General features: G+C 37.0%; 1 protein-coding gene across 1 annotated transcript in view; it reads left to right on the forward strand.

Moving 5' to 3' along the window:
• Nucleotides 1–696: 696 nt before the first annotated feature.
• The window catches only part of khdrbs3 (KH domain containing, RNA binding, signal transduction associated 3), a 158184-nt gene continuing 135098 nt past the window's right edge, over nucleotides 697–23782 (forward strand). The window contains exon 1 of the mRNA XM_067361462.1: nucleotides 697–787. Within this exon, the coding sequence (XP_067217563.1) occupies nucleotides 697–787 (91 nt within the window). The remainder of the gene's footprint in view (nucleotides 788–23782) is intronic.

The following is a 23782-nucleotide window of genomic DNA, read 5'->3' on the forward strand; positions in this document are numbered from 1 at the left end:
AGGCTTGATAGCCTATATTTTCTGTTGAAGTCTGAATTTATTTTATAGTGGCAACAGCTGGGGAGATTAAATGCAATAACAAATATTTTTTTTTACAAATAGTTCTTTCGCAGAGCTAATCCTAAATGAAAGCTTTAAGGACGAGGGATGACGAGGAATGATTCTGATCCAAAATCCGATTCCTTACGATTCCCATCTCTAATCACCACATTGCGCGAGAAACTGCAGTACCTCGGACAATTCCACACCCGCCCCGCCCTCAGGGAATGATTGACATCTGGGTATCCGATATCTCAGCAAGCGGCACCAGCTACATCCAATCAACTGTGGATCTGGGACTTGCAGTCGTTGCCCGTGGATACAACAGGGGGAGCTTCAAAGCGGTTGTTTACAGTTGAGAGCGGCAGTCTGACTGGAGGACTCTGACTGGACGGAGGCATCGGCAGATTTCCTGCAGATGGGCTAAAGACGAACCATCAGGGAAGCGCATGGACAGTAGTTATCCTCAGCACAACTAAAGAAAAAAGCCAACTCCAGGTTATGTTGTAGATGCTTACCGCCTGCTAATAGAATCACCGGGTTCTTTTCCTTATACGGCTGGTGCGCATCTTGGCTGGTTTGCTTTAGGACAACAGCAGGATCTTACATTCTCTTACAACTGACAAGCTTTTTGTCGGACCAAACTCGCTGGGCAAGATGGATAGCGAAAAGTACTTGCCAGAACTGATGGCGGAGAAGGATTCTCTGGACCCGTCCTTCCAGCACTCATTGCGTCTTCTTGATCAAGGTAAGTCCCGCTGTCTCCTGTCAAACTATTCGTGTCACACCTCTTAAATTCCTTTACGCGATGTTCTGTGCGTTTTGCGCGATCACTCGTTGAAAGACTGGAGATCGGTTTATTTTGTTGTCCTATTTGCTTATTGTAACATATTACAACATACTGTAAATTTATGCATGTGTATTGTGGCAAGCCGTCTTCACACGAATCCATTTTAATTTATTTAAAGTAATAATAGCGACTAGTATTTATTTTTTTTCAGTTTCACTAGTATCAATTCCTTAGACACTAGTTATTCCAGTAACTATTCTATAAATTGAATTTGTTGTTATTGTATCACAACTTAACCATTGTATACTAGTACTTGTTCCATTTAGTCACAATACTGACATACAACTAGCACATTTTATTGTTGCTGGTAAGAAATTGCAATTTTCCCCAAAATATTTACTAGTATCTGTTCCAGTTTTCATAGTACTAATTGAATTGACACTAATAGCCCACTAATAATAGATACTGTTACTAGTGTGTGCTGTTAGTAATATTTGAATCTTACTTTACTTATTTTTTAAACTTGAACTTCAAAATATCCATTCTGACTAACCATTGCATATGACAAGTGAAATAATGTGTAACTAGAAGTGTTATTAGTGACATCTAGAATCTAGTGTCTCATAGCAGTACTAATCACATACTCACACTATAGTGTCATGCTACTAATGACTAACTGAATGTATAGAGGGAAGAACACTAAAGTGAAACTTAAGAATTGTCACTATTCTTAAGTCAATAAAAACAAGTAATAGTAATGTAGAAATTACTTGTTTTACTAGAAACGAGTAATTATAAGAATAAAAGTTAAAATATTTTGTCATTTTGGAATTAGGTGAAATGGTGTCTGCCAGAAAGTGCTGAACTTCATTGTAGTCTTATTTGTAAGTCACTTTGGATGTGCTAATGAGTAAGTGTGGTAAACTAATGAGGCAGCATACTGGTTTTATTTTTTGGTAACATTTTACAATAAGTTTCATTAGTTAACATTAGTTAACTACATTAGTTAAAATGAACTAATAATGACCTGCACTTATACAGCATTTATTAATCTTTGTTAATGTTAATTTAAACATTTACTAATACATTATTAAAGTCTTTTTAACATTAGTTAATGCTCTGTGAACTAGCATGAACAAACAGTGAACAACTGTATTTTCATTAACTAGCTTTAACGGAGATTAGTAAATATAGTAACAAATGTATTGCTCATGGTTAGTAATATATTAACTAATGTTTAACTAATGAACCTTATTGTAAAGTTTTACCTATTTTTTATATGTGTATGTTTATGTTCTAACATCAAGCATGAATTAAGCATGTTAATTCCTCAAGAGCATGAGCTCATTTGCGCTTGTCTTAAAAAGGCAGAGCAGATGTGAGTCTAGAGAGAGAGTGCAGACTCATTAATTAATCTGTTTTAAGAGAACTGCACAGAACCAGTATCATTGAGAACGAATGTAGCAGGTGCAGTTATTCACATCTCTGGATTGGACGCAAGTCTTTTGGGGCTCTCTGGCAAATCAACACTGAAAGGAAAGTGTGTTCAAACACCAGAGCGTTCCATCCAGATATTTGTTTTAGAATTTTGTTTTGGCCTTTGTATTCAAATAATTTGTTTTTAAGACACAAACATCCGTCCTCTCTACTTATCTTCATAGGCAGCTTAAAGAAACAGTTGAAAGTTTGGTTTGACAGTTGGTGGGAACATAATTGAAACAAAGACTCACATGACCATGTTGCAGTGAGGCTGTTGCATGATAGTAAGTCTGGCAATATAGGCAAAATGTTATTATTCCCATTCATATACCTTTCTTTATCCTACAGTTAAAAAAGTTTAGCATGGGGCGCTGCTTCACACATAGCTGTCAGAGACGTGCGCTCCATCTCTTTCTCTCATCCAAATACTTCTGTTGCAGTGTTGCACAAGTAACTTGTCAAAGTTATTTACTCATGAAACAATTTGATGCTGTTGCTGAGACGATGTGTTTCTCGTCATGCGATCCAATGAAAAAATTCCACACGATTCACGAGTCTCCAACTAAAACCACAGAGCTTTAAATCTGGTGTACCAGTGCATAAGAGAGTCCATTTGCAGCTTTAGGCATGATGTAGCCATTCTACAATTAAAGCTGCACTTATGCAATAGAATGTGTTACTCTTGGTTTGACTTTGCCCAAGGGGGTGACTGAAGGTCTAGGAGCTCTAACACTAAGGCATATGACGTTTGATAATAAGCTGCAGAGTCAGCATAATGTGGAACACGTTCTTTCTGTGCAACCATTCGTATATTAATGGGGTATGGGATTAAGACTCTTGTTTGAGGGTAAAAGTAATAGTACAGCCAGAATAAAGTCATTATTTAATCACCTCCAAGTTGTTCCAAATCAGCATGCTGTTATTTTTTTTAAAAGTGAACACAGATTTCAACAGAAACAAAATTTTGTGACTGGGTGATACATTTTTGGTGACAAATTTCCTTCAGAGCAGAAGGACTGAGAGTATATGTGTAGGGAATAGTGTAAAGTCAAATCAGAAATGCGTCTTAAATTGAAGAGAGTACCAAGTTTCGCTTTTTACAAATGGAGTGAAGCTTTTTGATGATTTTTTTCCTATATTTAATACCCAAAAATGTCTTTTAAAGGGTCATTCCAGTCTAGCTAGGGGTTGTGGCCAAATGCAGCAAAAGCTGTGTGGTCTCTCTATCTCTTTCTCAAAGCCACATCAAGATGCCAGGGTGGAAGATATTCAGATGAGTTCTGTCGCCAGTAACTGAGATTTCTGCAGAGACCGCTAGAGTTTGGCGTGAGAAGGACAGTGCTTCTGTCAGAGCGAAGAACTCGGGGTATGACCAGCGTAGCGGATAACATTTTTCACACTTTCGCACTCAGCACTTTTCTTCCTTATCACTCCATCTCGCCCTCTTTCTCTTTAAGAAATTGCACAGCCTTTTAGCAAGATGATATTTTGTAGTGAGAGGCATGATGACAGAAGGAAAGATTTTAAACCTCTTTTCAGTTCCTGGACAGTTTCACTTACAGAAATGAAAACGAGAGAGAGAGGGAGCGAGTGAGAGAGAAATTGAGCAAGCCAGGAAGAAAGAGACGGCTTCATAAGTGTATTTGCTCGTTTATTAAGAAAGATGCAATTTGCAAGTAATTAGCTAACATCTCTGAATGTTTTATTGGCAGAAATCAGCATAGGCATCCTGGGGTTTGGAGATGTTTGCGTGACTGCCAAATCTTGAGAAAAACTTGCGCTCTTATCTCCAGTATACTACAGATGGCTCATGATGTCATGTCGAGTAGCTCTCATCTTTGAATCCTTAACTAAATTATGTAATTGGCAGGAGAAGAGGAACAGAAAGAAAAGCGACTTACAAGTACACATTTGCGCATGCATTTACACTGTTTGCAATGCTACACAGGCCGCTAAACAATTCTTAAACTGGCTGGAAACAGATGCAGTGGGAGTTTTATTAAACCAGCGCACACCAACAATCACTAAACTCTCAAATCCCACACAATCTTTTTACTTAACTACTTTAGAAAGGCCTTTCTTAAGAGCATGTGAGGTGCTAATTAGGTATTTAGTGTAATTACACTCCATTAAATTAAAAACGGATTCATAATTGGGCCTCAGAAAAGTAAAATTCAATGTTCCAATAAAGACTTAGACCACATACCGGTTCTTACATTTAACAGTAATATGTATGCTTGAATTTAGTAAGCATAGGTGTTTCTGAAGATGGTTGTATATGTAAATTATTGTAAGTCTCGGTATCACGTGATAGACGTCATGATTAAATTTATTATTGGATTGAAAATGGCATCACCAAATGCATGAGAAAGATTCAGTGTCACATGTTTGCATCACTTTTGTACAGTACTTGAGTGCGGCACCTTCTAAAGCCAGTCCATGTTACAAAAATGTTTTAATGTTTTAAAAATGCTTTACCTAGTGGTCAATATTTAGCTGGTCAGCATAAATTAACTTCTGCTGGTTTATTTTGCATGCATATAAATTGAAAGTATTTCATTATATTATAGAACATGTTTTATCAGTGCCAGCACTTTCTCCAGGAATTATAGACCATCTTGGTTCTACCATGTTTATATCATATCCAAACCACCATTTACTAGGACTGGGACTATACATCGATTCTCGATTCACGATACAAAGAATCTGGAGCGATTTTCCGATGTATTGCGATTCTCTCGCCAATTGATTCTGAGCTTAGTTTTTAACAGCAGATGTCACTACGTGCTTTAGAAACACCCGTACTCCGCCTGCTTCCAGTTCCTTTACACACATCACTTAAACCTAAAATAATCATTCATAAAGTTCGAAAAGGTTGAAGCGAATTACAAGGGTGTTCGTAGTGGGCTGTTTATATTAATCTTGCATCATAAAAGCATTCTGAGTCAAGGTGCAAGTATATAAGTTCATAAATATGAACGCACAAGAGTTGTCCAGCGCTTTTCTTCGTGAGCATTTGATTGTGTGGTTAAAAACTAGCCTAGAGCACCATCTGCTGTTAAAACTAAGCTCAAAAATGATTAGAGAGAGAAACTATCAGGATCAATTCAGATTCATTGTATCGTAAATCGACAATCGATAGATTGTCCCAGCCTTACCATTTACCCAGAGGAAGGAGAAGAGAGTGAGTGGCGATAAAACGAGGAAATCGTTTATCTCATGTATGCTGCATCCCTTGTTGAAGAATAAACTAATGCCTGTGCAAAATCCCAAAGCTCCCAAAGCACAGCATGTGCTGTCTAAGATGGTCTATAAGATACATTTAAGATTCAGGAAGAGACATTGATTCTTGCTATGATACAGAGATCTGGAAAAAAATGTTTTTTTTTTCTCTCTGCCCTCTGGTCTGTGGCTATATGCCGGCTTACAAAACCACCCACCAGCAAACAGAAACAGCGCCTGGCAGTGCATCAAATGCCTTGTGAACAGAGATAGATAGAGACAGTTAGAGAGATAAATTGCAAGGAGAATGGCACTTGATTGAGATAATCATCACTGTCTCTCAGACGCCCCGGGCAGCGTTAATATATTATCATGTGTGTACGTGAGTAGCTGTTGCTGTGAGTTTCTGATCTGAGATCAGGTCAGTTGGTGCTAATCTCATAGTACTGGAGAGGATTGGATGAGGAAAACTGATCTAGGGTCAGTTCTAATGAGTATAGATGCTCACAGGCAGAGTGAACAGTTCTTTACAAACTGTTTTTAACAAGGGTGTTGTTACACCTCTTTTCCATAATTCTATATGAGCGACCATGTTATGTCATTGCATTTAAAAAAAACAAAAAAATGATGTCAACATAAATTCAACATGGATATTCAACAAGTTTCTCTTGAATATTTACTACTCTTTTTATTGCTGTGGACATTTGTGCTGCTATCTCAAAATGAATGTGTTTTTTTTTTTTGGGAGGGAGTGATTTTTATTCTTATTTTGAAGTAAAAAACAAGCTTTATTTGTGATTTATTGCTTGTATAGGGATAAAACAATAGTGTTTGCACTACAAATGAATGCAAAAAAACAAAACAAAAAAACAACAGGACAGTAGAATGCATTGTGTTTTCCATGTCTGTTTCTTAATTATTCATATCCTTGTAGCGAGTTGCCAGAAGTTGGCAATAAAAAGATCCATATTTTCTTCATAATCTCATGCTATTCCTTTTATGATTATTCCTTTTGCTCTGTCACTACTTGATCCTGATTAGGCAGCTAATAACAAGTTAGCACTTATTGCAGGATGTCTTTTTCGGAAAGGATTTTAGACATGCGGCAATGTACTCGCTTTTCCTCTGTGTGAAGTGAAAACTTCCTGAGAGACTCGAATTGTTCCTCATAAAATCTAATGACTGCTTGTTAACTGCAGTCAACACATATTGATTTTACCCTTAACATCTGATTAAGGGCCCTGGTTATGTCAAAGAAATGGCTAGCCAGTGTAATTTACTGGTTTATGTCTCAGGGTTGTGCTGCGTTGTGATCATCTCCAAGGGAAGAATAATATTTAAAGGTGAAGTATGTCATTTCTTGCTCCATTAGTGGCACCAAGCAGGTTTATGCAAATAATGACAGCAAGCTTCTTTTCCTTTACTTGGTCTCACCCCAAACTCATGGCATTGGTTGAGCCTATGTTATTATCTCCCCAAACAAACAAATTGCAGGTGCTGCTAGTCACGCAGAAATGGCACACTTCACCTTTAACAATCAAACAAATCAATTCAAGTATCATGAATCTGGTTTACAGGACTTTTATGAGAGGGAGTAGTCCGTATGTGTCAGGTGTGACATTATTTTCAGAATTTATTTTACATTCGTATTTACTAAAATGTAATAGATGTTTGCGCGTCACCTCGGATTACTCCTTCCCGATCTCAAGTTGGAGTCGTCTACAGGTATAATCATCTCCAGTGGCCCTTGTGTGATGGGATGGGTGATTTTAAAGCATTCTCATCCCTCATAAAATGCAGCGATGTGGAAAACGTGCCACGCTTCTCATTTTCTGTTTGACGGTAAAAAAAGCGGCGGTTGTGTGTCTGCGTTTGTCAGTCTCAGCAGTTTCTGTGTGGGGGCTTTCTCAGGTCAGCTTGAAAAACAAATGAGCCTGGATTCTCAGACGCCGAGCTCAGATTCGACACAACGGGTCAGGGATAATGAGCCGGAGCGTGTAGCTGTGAAATACTGTCTCTGTGAGTTTGAGGAAAAGAGGCACTCCGTCCCCCCCACCCCCCACCACCCCCTTCTTTCTGCCTTGCCCTTGAGAACTGGAAATCTGAAATGTGATATGTAGCGCTCTTACTGAACAACCTGTGGTGACCAATAATCCCCCTCGACTGCAATATTTCTATAGGCTGCTGAGAGAGGAACTGAAATGAAAATCTTGTCTTCATTTACAAACTCTCATGTAGTTTGAAACTTGCATGAATGCTTTAATACAGCAAGGATGCTTTAAAGGGGACCTATAATGCCCCTTTTACAAGATGCAATATAAGTCTCTTGTGTCCCCGGAATGTGTCTGTGAAGTTTCAGCTCAAAATACCCCACAGATAATTTATATAGCTTGTCAAATTTGCCCCTATTTGGGTGTGAGCCATTTTTGTGTGTGTCCCTTTAAATGCAAATGAGCTGTTGCTCCCGGCCCACTTTCCAAAAGAGGGTGGAGCTTTAACAGCTCGCACTTTGGTTGCTCAACAACAACAAAGCTGGAGAATCTCACGCAGCCAAAATAACAATTGTCTTTAACGGTGTTTAGCCTTACATTGTTCAAACCGGAGTCGGACACTGATGCTACAAAACATTTATGTGAAGTTCACAACGTAATTTCGGGAGGAGTGAACCCAGCAAATCTTTCAATTAGTGAAATTCAAACATAACCTCAAGAGGAGGAAACCCTAATCTTTCAATTACGTCCAGAGCATATAAGCAGCTACTCACCCTGCTCTGGCATCAGTTGTTTCGATATCCCTCCACCTCCCCAACTCCACAACATAATTTAGGCATCTCATCTATCGTACTCCTCTTCCAGGCACTAGTAGTCCCTGGGGGGTATATCCGAGCTTGAGTTGAAGCTGCTTCCTCAAGCCCCTCCACAGCGGACAGCAAGCCAAATACGCTTAACGTTATTAGCTTAAAGATTTTATGAGGAAACGAACTCGTGAAATTTCAAATAAATGCTGTTCTTATGAACTTTCTATAAATCAAAGAATCATGAAAAAAAAAAAATCCAAGTTTACACAAAAATATTATGCAGCTCAACTGTTTTCAACATTGATAATAAGAAATAATTCTTGAGCAGCAAATCATCATATTAGAATGATTTCTGAAGGATCATGTGACATTGAAGATTGGAGTGATGATGCCGAAAATTCAGCTTTGCATCGCAGAATAAATTTTATTTTATAATATAATGCATTAGAATATAGTTATTTTAATAATATTTCACAATATTAAATTTTTACTGTATTTTTGATCAAATAAATACAGCCATGGTGAGCAAAAGAGGCTTCTTTCAAAAGCATAAAAAAACTTACTGATCCCACTTTTTTTTTTATTTTTTATCAGTTTTTGTTATATTACATTTTATATTTCAGCTCTGTTTAACTAATTTTATCATGTTTAAATCCATTCTGCAAATTTACCCCTAAAATCCAGTCTGCAGATTCTGTCTGGGTTGACTTATGGCTTCAGAAGTCTTCATTCTGTCAAGTGATGATACAATTTAATTTTTTTGGTGAACTGTTCCTTAAATAATGCATGCTCACTTTGTTTTTAGGATGAGCATGACATGGGTTTAATACAGCTAAATGATCCCAATCTGTGCTCAGTAGTGTTCGGTACTTACATTAGGGAGCTCACGGTGAGACTGTCTGGCAAACCTTCAACCCGCGGCACTGTAATGTTAATCTAGGCCACCAATCCACCCCTGTGGTGCTCCCCTCCTCATTTATACAGTATTAATCTTTTACTGCTGCAGGATGTTAATGCATCGCTCAGAAGAGCAAGGGACAGTACAACAGCAGCCCTGGATAACAGAGGATTAGAAAGACACTGAGTGAGAGAGAGACTCTGTTAATCAGTATGTCTTTGTGCTCCGGGCTACAGTTTGAATAAGGCCGCACTCCTCCGTAGGGAGAAAGTTATTTATGAAGGACTGCTACCAAATTAAATTTCAAAAGGCGGGGAGAAGGCAATAGGAGAACGAAGTATAGGATGAAATTGGAATTGTAATGGGTGAAAAAATAGGAGGACGGAAAACAAGCAGGTCAGATGGGAAACAAATAAAGCTAGAATGAAAGAAAGATGAGAAATAGAATATGGTAGTATGTAAATAAGAAGGCTCGTGATTGTGACTGAAGATGGCTCTCGGTTACCGACCGTGTGGCGGAGACTCTTCAGAGAGAGGATAGCTGGCAGTGGGTCCAGATTCGTCGGACTTACTTGGTATCACCTGAAGGCGGGACTCCCAGGAGTGTGATTTCAGAGAGTTCTGTGATATTCACACATTAAAAGGTGTTTTTGTCTCTTTTCACAACGTAGGGTGTTTCTCAAATCCAGATGCTTTCACTAGGAAGCTAAAATCTCCCACAGTACTCACAGTATGAGTGTGATTGGAAGTGTATTTGTGTGTTGAGATAAAAAATGTGTGCATTACATTATGTGATTAAAGTGCATTGGAAGACTACTGAATATGAAAGGGGTAGAAGGGTAAACAGGCTCAAAGAATAGATTTGCTGTATTTTTTCCCCATTCACTTGCGTTGAGATATACATTTTTTATAATTGTAGTTTACTTTGGGTAAAAAAAGTCTGTTTCGCCACAATATTCTATGCTATGCATGTTTATACAACAGTTAATTTCATGTCTAATAATATGCAGTCCAACAGCACTGGGACATTCACTGTTTATCACTCCGCTTGTCAGTGTTTGTTCCAAGACAGACTGTTAGTGTGTGTAGTGGTGACTCTGTAGGTTATATTGTTACACTAGTCAGTGACTGTCTTTAATGAGTCGCTGAATCATTCAATCATTTGAATTCATTCAAGGATGAATCAAGTGACTGCACGGTAAAAAGTAATTGTTGGTTTAACTTAAAGTAAGTTACCTAGTTGCCTTAAAATTTTGAGTTCATTGAAATTAAAAATTTGAGTTAATACAATGAAGGAGATTTGTTTAATTAACAGAAACTCAAAATATTATGTTATCTGAACCACAGTAATTATCAAAGTTGATTTGACAAAACAAAAAATGTTCTGAAATAACATATATATATATATTTACAGTGTGTCCTTAAATAAGTCATTGATTCATTAACTCAACCAATATTTGTTCAAATACAGTGATTCATTCAGGGATGAATCACCACTAATGTGTTGTAGGAGATTGAGTATATCTTATATATTATAGTGAATATCTATTATTTATGATAAAAATCATTTTGTATCGAGTTTAAATTAAAATTGAACTAAAATTAATACTTGTACAAATACCAAATAATACCATTTTTATCTTGTCTGTGAAAGTGCAATATGATGTTCTACTCAAAGAATCTAATATACATTTTAATAATGAAGGTTATGAAAGTGTGAATTTTTTTATACTTGTGTTTGTCTAATCAAATGAGGAAAGAGTATAAGTTGATGCTTATATTGTTCAAAGAAGGGCCTTGAAAAGTCAAACCTCTCTGTCTGCCTGTTTCCTACGCTACTCTCAGCACATTACAGAATAACTTCTTTCTACAAAAGCCTGAAAATCCACTTAAGTTTCATTTACTGATATCCTGTTTCTTCGCCTCTGTGCTATTAAAGATTTATGCCCCTCTATAACCCGGTGAGATCCTCACTTTTCCCCATTATACCCTATAACGGTGTGTGTGTGTGTGTGTGATGTCGTTCCTCTTGTGGATGAGGGTCTAAAAGCTCTGCGAGAGGAGCTTTATGCTGTTATTTATTTATTTATTTATTTTTTTATACAGGCATGCAGAGAGAAGAGGAGCTTCCTCTGTCCATTTCAAATGGCTCCTGGGGGTCTGGTTTGCTTAGCCATAAAAGCATGATTACTGGGCATTTTTCCTCTTTATAACATGGTCAATAAAATCCAAAATAATTATTGCAACAATTATACACTAGAATTGTTTGGCTTGGTGCTGATACAACACTTTTGAATGCTAATGAATCATGATCCGAATACAGACCATCTTGTGTGTATATATTTTCTCATAGTCTGTAAAGGGGCTATTATTCTGCCCTTCTATTTTCCCCAGAAGTCCACTTTTAATGTTAAAGGTATAGTTCAACCAAAAATGAAAATGAAAAGGGGGAGAAACGGTTAGACATAAGGAGGAAACTGAGGCTTTACCAAGCTCAACAGCTCTGGACGAGCTGTGATATGAACAAAACACTATTGGCTATTTAAAAAAAAAAGGGTGGAGCTGTTCGATATGTTCCGCCCTGTCTACAATGAATAATGCTGCACATTCCAAGGCACTTCAGTGGGCCTTTAAGAGTTTTGTTTTCAAGGATAACCTCTGTAATTCATACAGTTTTTCATCAGGGCAGGTCAAATAGGTATATACTGAATATGTGTTGATTTGAAACATGGGCAGTCTTAATGAACTCATGGTTGCGATATCATAAAAATAACGAATTCTGAATGAGTCAGTTTTGCAGTTTAGTTTCCATGGTTTCAGTAGACCATGCACATTAGTGCACATTAGTGAGGGCAAATTCCAAACTGCGTTTTTGTGACTTTGAAGGGCACTTCAGAAAGGAATGCCATTTGTCGGGGCATTCCAAACAGAATGAATGAATGAATCCCTTCACAAGGCCGTTAACAAAAGTGTACATGCGATGGTCACTTCAAGGAAGAAATATTGTTGTTTATAGTCATGTGACCCAGGGTGGCTAATCCTCGCAATTAATTTTAAAGGCACAGTAGATGGTGGGAAAGTTCCCATATTAACATAAACAGAATAATTAAAGTGATATATTACACACATTTTGTCATTTATTTCGTATAAAGTTTAATAGAGTAAAAATGTATTTAAATCTGACATCTGCAAAAGTCTACAAGTGTTCTGCCCCAATGTCCCCACTTCAAGGGCTTCAATGCTCATTTACGATTGGAATCCACCCTATTTCTATGTAGTACAACAAATAAATTCTGTTTTACATGATACAATTTCTTTTCACAAAACAGAGTGTTTCTCTTTCCACTGTGAAACTAAACTCTCCTCTGGTACTCATGGTATGTTTGTATATAGAGTTGAATGAAGTGCACATTTCGTTCTCATAATTGCACATTTTGTCTGACATTGCTTACTTTTGTGAAGATTATGAAAAATTGGTATTTTTTTCCCCATAGTATTGTAGCTTTTCCAAGTACCACCTTTTTCAATGAGTAGGTTTGTATTGCAAATCTTTTTTTTTTTTTTTTGTCACCTTTGTATTGTACACGTTTGTATGAAAGCCCGTCTCTGCCACTAAAAAGAAAAAAAAGAAAAAACACAAAAAAAAAGATTAATTGCGACTTTTCATCTCAGAATTCTGACTTTTTAACTCGCAATTGCGACTTCATATCTCAGAATTCTGACTTTTTATCATGCAATTGCGACTTCATATCTCAGAATTCTGACTTTTTATCATGCAATTGCGACTTTATATCTCAGAATTCTGACTTTTTATCACGCAGTTGCGACTTTATATCTCAGAATTCTGACTTTTTATCATGCAATTGCGACTTTATATCTCAGAATTCTGACTTTTTATCATGCAATTGCGACTTTATATCTCAGAATTCTGACTTTTTATCACGCAGTTGCGACTTCATATCTCAGAATTCTGACTTTTTATCATGCAATTGCGACTTTATATCTCAGAATTCTGACTTTTTATCATGCAATTGTGACTTTATATCTCAGAATTCTGACTTTTTATCACGCAGTTGTGACTTCATATCTCAGAATTCTGACTTTTTATCATGCAATTGCGACTTTATATCTCAGAATTCTGACTTTATAACTCGCAATTGCGACTTTATATCTCAGAATTCTGACTTTATCATGCAATTGTGACTTTATATCTCAGAATTCTGACTTTTCATCATGCAATTGTGACTTTATATCTCAGAATTCTGACTTTATAACTCGCAATTGCGACTTTATATCTCAGAATTCTGACTTTATAACTCGCAATTGCGACTTTATATCTCAGAATTCTGACTTTTTATCATGCAATTGCGACTTTATATCTCAGAATTCTGACTTTATAACTCGCAATTGCGACTTTATATCACAGAATTCTGACTTTTTATCATGCAATTGTGACTTTATATTTCAGAATTCTGACTTTTCATCATGCAATTGTGACTTTATATTTCAGAATTCTGACTTTTTATCATGCAATTGTGACTTTATATTTCAGAATTCTGACTTTTTATCATGCAATTGCGACTTTATATCTCAGAATTCTGACTTTTTGTCATGCAATTGCGACTTTATATCTCAGAATTCTGCCTTTATAACTCGCAATTGCGACTTTATATCACAGAATTCTGACTTTTTATCATGCAATTGCGACTTTATATCTCAGAATTCTGACTTTTTATCACGCAATTGTGACTTTATATCACAGAATTCTGACTTTTTATCACGCAATTGTGACTTTATATTTCGGAATTCTGACTTTTCATCACGCAATTGCGACTTTATATTTCAGAATTCTGACTTTTTATCATGCAATTGCACCTTTATATCTCAGAATTCTGACTGTATAACTCGCAATTACGACTTTATATCAGAATTCTGACTTTTTATCATGCAATTGCGCCTTTATATCTCAGAATTCTGACTTTTTATCATGCAATTGCGCCTTTATATCTCAGAATTCTGACTTTTTATCACGCAATTGCGACTTTATATCTCAGAATTCTGACTTTATAACTCACAATTTCCACTTTATATCTCATAATTCTGACTTTATAACTCGCAATTGTGAGATATAAACACGTTGTGAGTTAAAAAGTCAGAATTCTGAGATAAAAAGTCGCAATTAATCTTTTTTTTTTGTGGCTTTTTTTTTTTAGTGCCAGAAACGGGCTTCCATACGTTTGTATTACACACAAGTTTTTTTAAAATAATTTTTTAATTTTATTTAAAAGAATTTTATGAAAAACTGCTCTGTACACATTGAGGTGTTTCTAGAATGAAACGCCTCATTCATGCTGGAATAGCTACAAAATTCTGGAAAGTGGAGCAGGCTTTATGCTAATAAAGTTATTTATGTGAGATTTACATAATGCTTAATTCTTTCTATTAAATTGATAGTGTTTTTTTTTTTTTTTTTTACCCACCCATTATTAGATTAATGCTAGATGTATAAGCCTGCAAAGAAACCTTTTCAGTTCAATTCAGATTTATGTGCAGAGCCCCTTCCACCATAAATATTGTTTTGAAGCACCCTTACAGTGGATTGTGCCTCACAACCCCCCAGAGCGAGCTAAAGGCGACAGTGGTGAGTAGAAACATCAAAAATAAAGGTATGAAAGTAAGTTGCAAGGAAGAGTACTTAGAAATAAATCGTTTTTTCCCCCACAATACTATGCACATTTGTTTCTATTCCTAGCTATCAAAAACTATGGCTGTCAATAGAATGAAATAATCATGTTTAATCTCATTATTATTTTTTAGGGACCAGAAGGAAACAGTAAAGCAGTTTCTTTTCTTTCTTCTGAAACATAATTTTGAAAGCCATTGGACCACGGTATAAATTTAGTGTCAATACAGAGGTAGCAGAGGCTTGTATATCATACAGATTTTTTGGTATTGATCCAATCCTACTACTGTATTCTTCTGTACTCTTTGTCTGTAATAGCACGTACAACTTGGCAGTGAAAGCTCACCAATCTTTTTCGCAGTGGGAGAGACCGAGAGAAAGGTCTCTTATATCAGTTGACATAACCAGCAGACAGATGATCATTTTGTCTTAAAGGTCACAGAACATACTAAACAGCAGCTCCACTATTATTGGAACAGCCAATCGTATTTTATTCGTATTCGCCCACTGGGTCTTCAGCGGTATTTTATGGCGTGTATAGCTGTCTTCCATTTAGCGAGGCTGTTTCTATCTTTACCGCCCTGCCTGACTCTCCAGGTTCATTTTCTCTCTCCCTCTCCTTCTCTCTTTTTAATGAAACTCTTCTTGTTTCTCATGCTGTTTACTATTGTTCTCCATTCAAGGCATTTGAGTCCTGACCTGCTGTTGGACTTGGTGCTCGTTAAGGTTGGCACAAGCATCGGCCTTTTGGCTCGTTACATCTCTGACCCATGAGCAGGTTTGAGCGGTAAAGCTCATTAAAGACAGCGGTACACGCTCACGTACCCCCTCCTCTCCTCGTCGGCTTGCTTTCCTCATCTGGAAACTTTTCACGGCAGGCAGTCTGTTCTTTGCTCGCTCTTTCTCTCCTGCTTTTGTCTGAAAGCCCATTAGCTAAGATGTCTTGGTGGTGCTGAAGCCAGCAAGGGTTTTCAGACGGGTTGCTGAGTTAAGGTGAATTACAATTACCTGAAAAAGAAAGCAAACTTGCAATTATACTCAAAGTGGCTTTTAAAAAAAAAAAAATCTAAATATGCCAGTTGATCACCATTGTGGGTTATTCAGTAGGTGATACATATGCAATGCAGTTTATGGTCATATATATATATATATATATATATATATATATATTGCCGACCCGCCAAGGCTTGGACTCCATTAGACCCCTGAAGGTGTCCTGTGGTATCTGGAACCAAGACTTCAGCGGCATATACTTTAAGTCCTATAGGTTGCAAGGTGGAGCTCCGTGGATTGAACTTGTTGGCCCAGCATATCCCACAGATGCTCAATTGGATTGAGATCTGGGGAATTTGGAGGCCAGAGCAACACCTTGAACTCTTCATCATGTTCCTCAAACCATTCCTGAACAATGTGTGCAGTGTGGCAGAGTGCATTATACTGCTGAAAGAGATCACTTACACCAGGGAACACCATCACCACCATTGTCATTGTCATTTACGTCCACATGAATGGTGGACCCAGGGTTTCCCAGCAGAACATTGCCCAGAGCATCACACTGCCTCCACCAGCTTGTCTTCATCCCACAGTGCATCCTGATTCCATCACTTCCCCAGGTAAATGGCACACACATACATGGCCATCCATGTGATGTAAAAGAAAACGGGACTCATCAGGCCAGACAGCCTTCTTCCACTGCTCCAAGGTCCAGTTCCGACGCTCGTGTGCCCATTGTAAGCGCTTTCGTCAGTGGATAGGGGTCACACTCTAATTGGTCTGCAGCTACACAGCAGAGTGCGAAACACTGTGTGTTTGTAACACATTCCTCCCAAAAGCATCATTAAAATTTTGTGTGACTTGTGCCACAGTTGACCTTCTGACTCAGTTGACTTTTCGGACCAGATGGGATAACCTTTGTTGCCCTCATGCATCGATGAGCCTTGGGTGCCCAACACCCTGTTGCGTGGTTTGTGGTTTGTCCGTCTTCGGAACACTGTTGTTAAATTCTGACCACTGTTAAGCAGGAGCAACACACAAGCCTTGCCGTTTCAGAGATACTCTGACCCAGTTGTTGCCATAACAGTTAGGCCCTTGTCAAATTCGCTCAGATCTTTATTCCTGCCCATTTCTCCTGCATCCAACATGTTGATTACGAGAACTGATTGGTTTGCTTACCATCTAATCTACCCAGACCTTAATATATGGCCTTGTTAGGAGATGATCAACGATATTCGCTTCATCTGTGACTGGTCATAATGTTTTGGCTCATCTGTGTGTGTATATACATACACATTTATATACAATATATATATTTTATTTTATTTTTTTACTATAAATAAGTTGGGGAATGATTTCTGTCTTTATGTTATTTTAGTATTTTTGTATACTATTATAATAGTATTTATCATTATTTTTAATTGGCTTTTATTTTTTCTTCTAAAACATTTATTAATCTTAGTTCATGTTAATTCCAACATTTACTACACTGCGTTCCAAATTATTATGCAAGAGACAAATCAATAAGATTTCTGTACAATAAACATTCAGATTTTAGTTTGTTGTTTTAGTTGTTCGCTTATTTATCCATGTCTTTTTAGATAACTGGGATCAATCTCAGACAAAATAATTTGCCAGATCTATGGAAACTCTACTTAGAGGTTGTTCCACATTATTAAGCAAGTCACAGTTCTCATGCAATATGGGTAGGAAGAAAGATCTTTCTGAAAATGAAAAGCGTGAAATGGTGCAATGTTGTGCAAAAGGCATGAAAACAACTAATATTGTGTGAAACTGAATGGAGATTATCGAATTATCATAAGATTTGTGAGTGATTTAGAGCACAGCAGAACTCGGTCAGATAAAGGCTTATTGAGGAAAGGTCCTGTCAAAAAAAGTAATTGTATTATAAGGGCAGCTATAAAAAAAGCCAGTGTTGAGCAGCAAACAGGTATTTCAGTCTCAAGATGCTCTCCATGCAGGCTGGCAGTTGTGCGTAAAGATGCATTTCAGCCACTCCAAACCAAACCTCAGAAAGAGAAACATTTACAGTGGGTTTAGAAATACATGAAGACTCATTTTTAAATAGTTTTATTCACTGACTAATGCCGTACTACAATGGATGGTCTAAATGGATGGATTTCTGGATGGTTGGTGAATGGCCACCACGTTCCAACAAGACTGCGATGTTAGCAAGGAGCTGACGGGTGATGATTTGGGCTGGAATATTGGGAAGTGAGATGGAGGGTATTAAAATGACTTTTGCAAGATATGTGGAGTTCATAACTGGCCATTTTCAGCTATGGTATAAAAAGGAGGATAGTGCATAGTACAATGCACTATTGTACAATGCACTATGCACTATCCCATGCTGCAAAAAAAAAAAAAAAAAAAAAAAAAAAAAGCAATAAACACTGGCTTTTTTTTATAGCTGCCTTTTTAATACAATACATTTTTTTGACAGGAACTTTCATTAATAAGCCTTTATCTGGCCGAGTTCTGCTGTGCTCAAAATCACTCACAAATCTTATGATAATTTGATAATCAAGTTGTTTTCATGCCTTTTGCACAACATTGCACCATTTCATGCTTTTCATCTTCAGAAAGATCTTTCTTCCTCCCCATATTGCATGAGAACTGTGACTTGCTTAATAATGTGGAACAACCTCTAAGTAGGATTTCCATAGATCTGGCAAATTATTTTGTCTGAGATTGATACCAGTTATCTAAAAAGACATGGATAAATAAACAAACAAACATTTTCTTAGAAAAAACTAAAATCTGAATGTTTATTGTACTGAAATCTTATTGATATCTCAATTGCATAATAATTTGGAATGCAGTGTAATGCATTATTAAAATCAAAATTTTTATCTGTTTGTATTTTTATGAACAAATGTTAACAAAGATTAATAAATACTGTAAACATTTATTTGTTGTTATGTTAGTTAATGCATGAATACGTTTACAGTTATTAGTTATTAACTAATAAAGTGTTACTTTTTAATCTTTTCTTTTCATCTTTATTTTATTTTAGTTTTAGTTTTAGTAATTGTAGTACTTCAACCTAAACTTATTTTATTTCAGTTAGCTACCAAGGTAACATTTCATCTAACAAGGCAAGGCAATGTTTTCATCTAACATTTATTTTATTTCAGCTGAATATTAATTAATAAAACTGTTTTTTAATAGTTTTAGTTAACAACACTGTCTCAAACTGTCATTTACTCCTTTATGAAGACTACAGCACAAATGATAATTTATGATATTCGTTTATTGATAAGTTCTGTCCGCACCAAGCTTTTGAAAGCTGTGATTAGAAAAGAACTGACAATTTCCATTGATTTAGGCATGAAGTGTCGCATCTCTCTCTCTGGAGACATGATTATGATTATCCTGCAGACGCTGCAGTACATACACGCAGCCCAAAGCTCCTGTGAGAGCGATGTAAGTGAGAGGTTGCTGAGATAAGGGAGATAGATGCCGTCCTGGTTATAGATCTGCGGTTTAGAGGTGTTGAGACACTGGTTCTAATTGCAGCGGAGGCGTGATTTTACTTTGCTGAGGTAGAGGAGAGAATAGGAGGTATTTAGACAGTAGAAAAGACGTCACATAACACATAAAAATGCAGGAAAAGTTAGTTCTCATCTTCCCACTCATTGTGAGGGCTGTATGTAAAATTAAGCATGAACATTGATGATTTTAATGTGTTTTATTTGTTTGCTCAGGAGCATTTCATTACACTAATTTCATGGCTCTTCCTTGACTCACAACTTGCAAATTTGAGAATTTTTAGACAAATCTTTTAATAGCATTTTGCTAGAATTAAACTTAAGTAGCAAAATCTGCATTAGAGCTAATTTCAAACAATTCAAACTGTTAATTGATTCAAAGCACTGATTATATGATTCATTTGCTTCATTACCTAGAAAGGTACACAAACTCTTTGTGTGGCACTTTTCACGTGTATAATGATTAAATTGCTGTTTTTTATTCTATATTTAATCAATATCATAGGAGCAAACAGTGTAGAAAATGTGCCTTGCTGAATTGAGTAAATGCAGAAATATTGAGGTATATATGACCAGAAAACGTATAAATATTTATATTTAATGCCAAGCCCTCTAGACCAACCCTGCTGCGGTGTGGAACATATTGAGTGTTGGTAGTGTGTGTCTAGTTACTTGTTTAGTTTACAAGATGGTAGTTATATCAAATGTTCTCTGTGTTAGATGCTGATGGAAACAGGAGATGGCTGCGATAGGAAACGGAGAAAGTGTGTGCGTGTGTGTGTGTGTTGTCTTTGTTCTCCCTTCAGTAGAATCAGATAAGGGTTTCAGAGAGGAGATACAAAAGCCATTCGAGCTCATTTTACACATCCAGACACATGAGCCCAATCCGCAGCGAGACACAAACACTCAGGAAGATTGAGTGTCCGGCCTCAGCCGAAGAACGGATCAAAGAATCAGTCCCGCATCTCAGACCGAGAGAAAGAAACGAGGGCCAGACGGATGAGTGTGAACGTTGTTTTGTAGCTGTGAGAGATTGAAAGAAATAGAAGGATGAAAAGGGGGAAAAAATGACAAATCAGCTCCATGGGTGAACTCATTACGAGAAATCAACGAGGCACAGAAATGCTCTTTTATCTAACTCTGACGCCTATAAACAGGACAACAACCCACTGGGATAATGCTGTAATGAGAGGTGTGTGCGAGTGAGAGAGTGTTTATGTTGCACCCTAATAGTCTGTTCTTTGAAAAATAACACTTGGAGTCCACCAACGGGGTGCCACAGTCGCTTTAGAACACAATGCAATGCTGATGCAATAAAGAATGAATGCAACTTGCATGTTTTTAGCTGTATGGATTATTAGTCATTGTTTTCAATGCACAGTGTAGATGAAAAGCTCTTTTGAGATGGGGTCAGTCATTGATTCACTACAGTTGTAAAGGCATTTCTGAGCAAAGTAATCTATCTAATTGATTTAGCTTATTTATTCAGACATGTATCCAAGCGTATATCATAAGATTTATTCTTGTAAAATTAGATTGCATTTGCTCTTAAAATTTGAAGATTGCAGCAGGTATCCGCGGGGTTGCCAGGTTTTCACAACAAAACCCGCCCAATTGCTACTCAAAACTAGCCCAAAACTAGCTTAATTGCGTGCCACATTTTTGGTGGGGATCCCCTGGTAAAATTCGTATTCTAGGGGATAAATATCATGCTATTTGGGGTCACTTCAATGAAAAAGGGTATTAAAATGACATGAAAAAACAACCCACTGCTACAGTGTTAAAGTAGCCCAGTTCTGCAGGACTTGGCAACAGTGGGCATAAGTAATCTGAAAATGCTTTAAAAATGCTTGAAAACAAGGGTCTGGTGTAGAGTTTTTTTTTTTTTTTTTTTTTTTTTTTTAACGAACTATACAATTTGCCATATATGTTGTATTGATATACACTATCATTCAAAAGTATGGGGTCAGTAATTTTATTATTTCTTAGAGATTAATTTTATTCAGCAAGGATGCATTAAATTGTTCAAAAGTGATAGTGAAGACATTTATAATGTTACAAAAGAATCAAAGAATCCTGGACAAAATGTATCATGGTTTCCACAAGCATTAGACAAATTATTAATAATTGAGCACCATAACAGCACATTAGAATGATTTCTGAAGGATCATGTGACATTCTGGTTGATCCACAGTTTCCACTAGTTGTACTCATATTGGTGGTGCAAATGTACTGCATTTTAACGCACAATTTTATGTCAAGAAAAAAGATGTGCAAAGTTGGAATCCAAATCTGGTTTGGATCATGCAATCAAACTCGCATCCTAAGTTCTACACTCTAAAAAATGCTGGGTTAAAAATGGACAAACCCAGCGGATGCGTTAAATGTTTGCCCAACATGCTGAGCAGTTTTATTTAACCCAACTATTGTTAAAAAAATACTATATGTCTGCCTTAAAATGAATCCAAAATAGGTTGGAAATTAAAAATCAGACACATAATTACTAGATGCAGCAATAATATTAAAAATGTGAACATGTATTCATAAGCAATTTAATAAATGTTTATTGTTTAATTATTATTCATTAAACTTGTTAATAAATGCTCATTTATTAAACATATTAATAAATGTTAATTCCCAACATATTTTGGGTTCATTTTTAAGCAAGCAGTACAGTCATTTTTAAACAACAGTTGGGTTAAATAAAACTACCCAGCACATTAGGCAAACATTCAACCCAACCTCTGTTTTAAAACAACCCAATCGCTTGGTTTATCCATTTTCAACCCAACTTGGGTTGTTTTTAACCCAGGATTTTTAGAGTGTAGATACTCCACCCAACTCCAAACATCATCCGGAAAGCGTTTTCAGGCTGTTGACTTTGGTAAGATTTCCCACATTAATGTGTGCTGTATTTGTGCATTCGCAGCAGGGGAGTGCAGGCACCTCCAGAACGCACACAGCTGCAGCTCTAGCAGGACTACTCTTTCCTCGTATGTAGCAAGAAGACATTCAACCGGAATCCCAGCGGCGTCCATCAAACAAACCTCGCTGTCGTTCTGCAAATATTACCCAAGCTGTTTACTCAGGCTTTCCCCGCCTAGAATAAACAAGCACTGATTAATTAATGACAAACACACACAGAGATGAGATGCAAACAAACACGCATGCATATCCACAGAATTAACAGACGTGCACACTCTCACGGTGCGGCTTTGCTCTTGTGTGGTTTAGATCAGCGTGCTGCAACTCCTGTCTTGGGCTAATTTAAATGGGCATACTTTGAAACAGCTGGGTACAGCTCTGACAACCACGCACAAATAACAAACACCCTTCCCCATAGACGGCGGAATTATCATATTTATGGTGTCTTGTGACCCCATGAGCTCTGTAATAAAGAGCCCTGATTCTGATCGGATGGGTATTTGATGCACAGATGATGCGAATCTAAGTGGAGATTTGAGAAGAAAGGAAACGCAATGGGGTTGTGAATTTGCATGCGTGTTTGTGCTTGTATGTATTTCACCTCTCAGAGAAAGAAGCATATTATTGTCCATCTTAGACTTGTTTCTCTGGTAGATTAAGGATATTTTCTAATGTGATAGAGGATCAACGACCACCCAGCTAACAGGGAACATTCTCAGAAATTTATGGTAAGGTTTTCTGGCATTCTGGCAAGGTTCTCCCAAAGTTATGTATATATATAACAAACGTTCTTCCAGGAATGTTAATGGAATGCTCATTTAAAGTTATCTGGTCTTTAACTCTTTCCCCACCGTTGGCAGAATTTTCCATCACTTATGACGCAACGCTTCCGCGCCATTGACAATTCATGTTTTCACTGTTATACGGTGGGGGGCGCTATTACGCATCTTCTGAATGAGTATAGAATATCTGGATCAACACATGGGCGAAAAAGAAGCAAAAACAAGCGATGGAAGCATTGCTTATGCGCTTGGTGTAGTATTTGAAAAAAAAAAAAAAAAAAGCGATTTTCTCAGCTTTTTGTTGTGTTTTAATGAAAATTACCCACGTTCAGGTGTTGATAAAAAAGCAGAGGCTCTGTTCTTTCTTTTGATATATTGCATGTTCCGATATTCATGCAATAAAATATTCTGAAGGCCATTACATTTTTGTGAAATGCTGGCAGGGAAAGTGTTTTTTCCTATGAAAAACATTTTTTCATGCCTTAAAAAAGCTTGAATGTAACTCTACACCCTTGCCTCATTTAAAATGCGCAGATCAATGAATATGCAAATTAGCCCTGCCTCCACTTGCTCAAGTGAGCTCAGAGATCCACTCAGTCAACTTACTGAGGTAAACGCTGCACGCTTTACAATATCGAACCCATAACAGTAATTAATATTAG

This window comes from Chanodichthys erythropterus, chromosome 15 (assembly GCF_024489055.1).
Source record: "Chanodichthys erythropterus isolate Z2021 chromosome 15, ASM2448905v1, whole genome shotgun sequence".
In the NCBI taxonomy this organism is placed as follows: domain Eukaryota; kingdom Metazoa; phylum Chordata; class Actinopteri; order Cypriniformes; family Xenocyprididae; genus Chanodichthys; species Chanodichthys erythropterus.